This window comes from Oryzias melastigma, linkage group LG7, assembly GCF_002922805.2.
Source record: "Oryzias melastigma strain HK-1 linkage group LG7, ASM292280v2, whole genome shotgun sequence".
Classification (NCBI taxonomy): Eukaryota; Metazoa; Chordata; class Actinopteri; order Beloniformes; family Adrianichthyidae; genus Oryzias; species Oryzias melastigma.
The window spans coordinates 24,929,777-24,936,489 of record NC_050518.1 but is presented as its reverse complement, the minus strand read 5'-3'; the positions used below and the strand labels follow the sequence as shown (position 1 = coordinate 24,936,489).

The window sequence follows — 6,713 nt, the reverse complement described above, 5'->3', positions numbered from 1 at the left end:
TACATGTCTCATAATGCGATACTTATCGCAAAATATTCCAAGACTGTAACAGAACTATTTTTCTTTTTTAAGAGTTTGACTTAGAAAAAAAAACTCTACCAGAATATTAATATGTCTTTCATTGTAATGAAACGATAAAATGTATTTTATTTAACGATCCCAACATTAAACAATTCAACTGTAAACTGACACTGGCAGCAACAGTTTCAGTTCAGTACTCATCCCAAGACTCAGTAATAGAAGTCTCATAACAACAAAAACCCAGAGGAAAATTGAACACAAGCTGGTTCTCGCGAGATCTTGTTGTTATTTTTGGTTGCGGTGTAAAGCTGCTCAAAGAGGCTGAGTGATGATCATAAATAAAAATATTGTCTCGTCAGCATTTTAAATTGATACACGTATTGCCAAACGAAATATCGCAAATATCACCAAATGGATTTTCCTCGACCCCCCTAATAAATAGTGCAAGTTTAATAGAATAGATAAAACTGTAGAGTAGAGATTCACCATATAAAAAATTAAAATAAATAAATACAGCATCTAAACCCAAATACCCAGCAGGCATGTAAACAAACAAGCACATAAAAATGCCTTAGTGTCACAAAGGAAGGTCAGTACATAATTGTATGAATTTTATTTTGATTTTATGAGGATATAATGTTTGTTTTTATTGATGAAAACCAACATGAAGGGGATTTGAGTCCGTTCCTGTTCTCATAAATGTCTGTGCAGTAAGGGCTGAAATGTTCAGGACTGTTGATTTAGGAAACTGTTCTGTTCTCTCTTTGTTTTTTAAGATGTCTAATTCCTTTTAACGCCTGTAGGTTTGTCCTTAACGCCTTTTAAAATGCCAAACTTGCATTTAATACAGTTTGGTTTTCGATGTTTTTCTCATTAACTGTAAAGTATCGTCACACAGCAGACATGTTTGAGGATTTCCTGCTGAAATGGTTCTCTATCCTACTTCACTTTGGCAGGTAAGAGACTTCTACTGGGGTTTTTATCTGGAATATTGCACCAGATATTTCTAGTGAAGATCATAATAACGTGAATAAAATACACGTTCAATTGCATGATCAGATCCTGTTTCTGAGCAAGTTTAGTTCTGGCACTGACCTGACATCCTTTTAGTTACTAACAGTTCAAGCACACTTTTACCATGTTGATATAGTTTATGTTAAAGTTGGTTGTCTGAACAGTTTGATCCTGATCTGTCATGAAGTTGTTTAAACTATAAGTTCTAAGAATCATCTTGGGGCTCCTGGTGAGATGTTCTTTCCATCCACTGTTCACCGTTGCTGTTGCCATGGAAATGATCACCATTTATCCCTCTGTCTGCTCTGATAAAATAAGACTTGATTTGTTGTCATAGCAACCAGTTGCCACGGCTACGAGTTTAACTTGTTGCCATAGAAATCTGTGTTTTAAGGCAGCAGGGCAACAATGATATTAGATTTTTGAAAATTGATGGGAGGTTATTGGTTAGTGGCCGGCCACTGCCTATCATGATGTTGCTGTCATCATGTATGTGGTATGAGACGAACTTATAAATGTTATAAAGGAATAAAAATGTAAAGGCTAATCCCACGACTGAGTGTCTTTACTTATAACAGAGCCATCAAAGGCCTGAGCTCAGAAGAAACTTTTTAACCCTCAAACACCAGAACTTCAGCTCCAGAGTTGACTTTCTTTAAATTATTGTAACTCTTCAACTGTTCATTCTAAAGCTGAGAAGAGCAACTTTGGGCCAATATATATAACATTTTACAAAAGTTAAATGTTTCTGCAAATAAGGTAATCCAACCGATTCTAACATGGTGAAAAGCAGCTATTACAAAGTGTTTAAAGGGTAAACAAACAGGGCAGTTGGAGGCTGATCTAAGAAAGTGGAATTAAAGGAGGTGCATGTATGGTAAATGGTGTATTCATGTACAGCACTTTCTACCTTCCTCAAAGGCCCGAAGCGCTTTACAACCACAGACACATTCACACACTGATGGCAGCTCTGCTGCTGAGCAGTGGCACCAACCTTCCACCAGAGACAATGTGGGTTCAGTGTCTTTGAGGACTCTTCGACACATGGGAATTGAACCCGCAATCTTCTGATCAGGAGTCTCCTCATTGCTGCTCACGTCAGCTGACGTCATGTTCAGAGGTTGGAGCTGAAGCTTGACCATCTTCTCTGGTGCCCACGTCGCTTGGGGAGTGATCTGAGTATCTGAGACTGGTCTTATCAAGCCTGACAGCCACTTCTCCTCTGATACAATAAAAAAATACAATATTGGTACCTAAGTAGAGAGATAGGCAGCTCCACGCCTCGAGGGTCACAATCCTGCATGTTTTCCAACATACTCTGACATGTTCTAGTTGACTGGACACACCTGAACCAGGTTTTCTGTCCAGCAGGGGTCAGTTTTGAGTGACACAGTAATGATACAGTTTGTTAATGTGCCAAAACGCCTCACAAGATCTCATCGACCGACCACTAGGTGAGATGAACAGGCAACGAACAATGCAGAGGCATATATATTAATGTATGTTACAAATATATATATATATATGCTAATAAAAAAAACCACATAATTTCTGTCACTTAAAGACTGAATGATTTAACAGCAGTCCCTTCTGCTCCATGCAGGCATATTTAACTGAACTGTTCATGACATGTACTGTCATGTAATTTGTAAAACTCTTGCATGTTTAGAATGTATGAGAAAATAATTTTGTTATATATTACATCTTATATAATGGAATTAATATAAACATATTTTCGCTTTTTTCAGGAAATGAAAATATTCCAAATATTTTTGTGAAATAAGAAACATGCTGGAAAGTAAACCTCACCCTGATGAAAAGCCTCCTTGAATATTTAACCTCATTAATCATGAAGAGGAAGCAGTACTGAGGTTTGGGGCTTTGACACTCACGGATTAAAGACAGGAAGTTCAGTTATTTTCTGCACATTGATCCAATAGATGTCCTGATCACAAAGTCTCATTTATTGATGGAGCTTTGATATGAATGTTGGCCATCATTACATCCAATCACATTTGAGAACCCTGAAATAAAAAATGGATGTAAAAAATGTTTCTTATGTCCCAAAAAATGTCGACCACAAATTAACCTTCAAAAACCACCATAGCTCAGATGTCATGAATCTCCTCCTCTGGTCTTCAGCTGGAACCATCTCCACAGCTGGTTCCCATCAGTAATCACTCCCAGCAGTATTTAGTCAGCACTGTGAGGAGTGAAGTCTTGTTTGTGTCTCTGGTCTGCATTTCTGAGTGTTTGTCCTTCTGCTGCCCATCTCTGACCCACGCCTACCTCTCAATGTGTTCTCCATGATGACTTTGGCCCATTGTTACATCAACCATGAGAACCAAACTGTGGTTATGCAAATCATTTTCTAAAATCTTGCCACATAACTGTGGCACTAATATTAGATGTGGATCCCCAAGGGACATATGTCGTCTGGGATTCTGCCTTCCCACTGTCCAAGCACATCATGATGCCATATCAGGATAAAGGTCACTTGACAGCCAGGCAAAAGCATTTCAACCAAGAGCTCAACTCAGCTGGAGTGGTCATTAAATACGCCTTTGGTCTGCTCAATACAAAGCTCAGAGGACTAAAAATCCTGCATCACTACCTTCTCCATTCCATTGGATCCACTGTAACCATAGACTGCATTTTACATAACATATGCCTGGACACAGACGGCACCTTTGAAGGGTATCAGGAGGAAAATAATGTGTTTTTGGAAGACGCAGCACACCCAACAAATGATGATGGACAATATTATAGAGATTATTTGACACAGAATTGAAATTCACTCATTTCTCCTGTTTCTTATTTTTGAATTTGTGTGCAGATGATCCTCTGCAGTCTTTTAGCAGCTTCTTTAATAATACTGGAAAAAACACATTGCATAAGCAAGTGTTTCAGACTGGAGATGGGAAGGTGATTTATTGTTCATAGATGTCCGCTTTCACAGATTTTACAAACCAATAACCTCAAACACCTTCTAACCTCCAACACTTTTGCCTTCTGGCTGTGCTGAAGGGGACAGGGGAGTAGAAATTATGGTCCCTACTCATAAATATCTTCTAACCTCCGACACTTTTGCCCTCTTGTTAATCTGGATGGGCCCGGCGGTTGCACGGAGGGGCCCAGCGGATGCGCGGTGGGGCCCGGCAGTTGAGTAGAAATTATAGTCCCCACTGGTGCACTCCCCACTCCCGACCTTCAGAAAATGTCATTCATTTGCTGAAACAAACTTGGAGCCAGTGTCAATTTGCATTAGTTGACCCATTTTCTGTTTAAGATTAAAAGCTAGAAGAAAATTAAGTTTTAAACAAAAAACCATTGCTCTCTTCAATAGTAAAAGTGAGATTACAATTGAAAATGCAACACTTACTGAATAATACTAAATGTAATCTTTACCTCCACAGTATTTTAATCCGGTCTTTGACACATTGGAATGTTGTGAGCATCCAGTGTGATTGTAGAGCCTTGAATTTAAAATCCATGGTGTAATTTCTTATAAAATGTTGTTTGTTGTTATAAAACAACCGAATGTTAGTGGCAAAGGTCTAGTAAATGGAGTGTCATTTGATGTGTGAAGTCTATAAGAGCGGAATTTATTCGTGACTTTATTGACACATTTGTCGGACTCTGTAGTGGAGGGAGGCAGGAGTATTCAGACACGGCGGCTGAACGCGACTAGCCATTTGGCTACTGGTGTGAGGCTTTAGTCAGAAGTTTTCCTTGTGGCTGAAGATGGACATCAAAACATTTATTTTCCATCTCATCTTTCATGTTCTGAACTTAATTACAAACAAACGTTAATTCCATCTTCACAGAATGCAGCTACTCAGCCAGATTTCTACTTGCACACATCACTTCACCCATGCTATCTTTGAGACACAAAGTGGTCTCCATCTTGTTAAAGTACTGGTTGAAAGAATCTGCCCCTAATAAACCATTACCCTAATGACATTGCACAGGTGTAAGTGTTTTGTGGTTTTTAGTGGCTGCATAGGAAGATTCTATGATTGATTGAATGACGTAGATCATGTTACTGTGTCTCACTTTCCATCTTGGTAACCCTTGTGCTACCATAGGCATGTTTGTCATAAAAGTGTGGTGATCAACATCACTCGGATTAAATCATCATTAGAATTTATTTAACTTGAAATGGTTAATTTTGGTTTTGATGCTAAGCATCAGACAAACATTTGCATTTATGCAACAAAAGAAACTCAGAACAAATCATCTGTGGTTCTATGTGTTATTGTTGCATTTATAAGTTAACTTGTATTTCTCTGGGACAGTGCACTGTTTTTGGGACAACACAAGACGCCGTAATTTACACGTGCGTTGAAAGCAGCGATTTTCATGGCCAATGCGCCGTCTTTTAACGGCGCTTTTCCCGACGATTATTGACCTCTTTGGCTTGCCATAGACAGCGCATATGTGACGTCGGAGCAAAAATCCAACCAGCACACACCGCTTCCGGCGATCAGCTCAGCGCTGCGTCCTCCTCGGTGATAAAACACGCCTAATGTTTACAGGACGAACCACTGGAGCCGCTTCCTGCAGTTTCCACAGTTTTAGAGCCAACAGAGTTCATTCCCGGTCCGTTATCGCGCAGCTCACCGGCCCCTCCTCTTCCGGTCTCGCCGCCTTTACTGGAAACTTTCGACTCAATCTCTGATCTCACGGTCCGTGATTATCGGGATCTGCGGAGACATGTCAGGCGTCATCCCAGAGCCGTCCCGAGCTGGGACCGATCTGAACCAGCTCGAGGAGGACGGGATCCTGGAGCCGCACACCGTCTATGTGGTTCTGGATTCGACCGAGACCCTCAACCTGGTCCGGTGAGTCCCGTCCTGCTCAGATCTTGTCCCGGTTCCGCTTAGCGGATCTCCGTCCAGACCGTCTATTAGCAGAAGCTGACTGGAAGATGGAACGGTGTCGACGTGGGGGTCAGCCTCTTTCTGGTTCAACTCGTCTGAGCTCCAGTGGGCCGGACCAGAACCACAATGTAACCTCTGGTCAACTTGTTATCTGTAGCTTTGTTTGTGTTTTGTTTTTCAGTAGGAAAAATGTCTCGACCAGCATGTTAGTCTAATCAATTGTTATTACACATTCATTCACAGAGGACAATGGATTCAAATGAAGTGAATTTAACTAAAAAAAAAAAAGTTTCATACATTTTATACAGACTAAATATTTTACATGTGACATTGAAGCTATCCTGGTAGAAAACTCAAGAGGGGCTATGGGGGAAAAATTCAACACCCACCTAAATTTAAATGTGCAAATAAATGAAAAGGAAACAAAAGTCCCAGTAGTTATATGGCATTACCTGCGATAATGCAACTGTGAATGATGTAAGCCGAATGTGACCACCAAAGATGCCAAAGCAGTTAGCTTAAAGGGCAACCAAACAGGGAAGTTGGAGGCTGACTCCACCCACAGCCGAAATTGAAAATCCAGTCATTGGGGTGGGGCTGGGGGGACAGGACTGTTATCAATACTGGAGCTGCAGATCATGACGTGGGACTTCTGAAACTTACATGGTTTGACCAATCACAAAATTCAGCTGTAATACCTCGATTCAACCTGTAGGGGGCACATGGACTATACTTTCAAGAATTAAACAATGTTATTGTAATTTATTAAAGATGTGGCAATGACCAACAGACAGC

At 40.3% G+C, this 6,713-nt stretch overlaps 1 protein-coding gene across 1 annotated transcript in view; it reads left to right on the top strand.

Annotated features, from left to right (window-relative positions):
* The first annotated feature begins 5,482 nt into the window (after nt 1-5,482).
* tfe3a (transcription factor binding to IGHM enhancer 3a) overlaps nt 5,483-6,713 on the top strand; it is a 17,106-nt gene continuing 15,875 nt past the window's right edge. Inside the window, exon 1 of the mRNA XM_024292614.2 lies at nt 5,483-5,879. Within this exon, the coding sequence (XP_024148382.1) occupies nt 5,752-5,879 (128 nt within the window). The 5' untranslated portion in view covers nt 5,483-5,751. The remainder of the gene's footprint in view (nt 5,880-6,713) is intronic.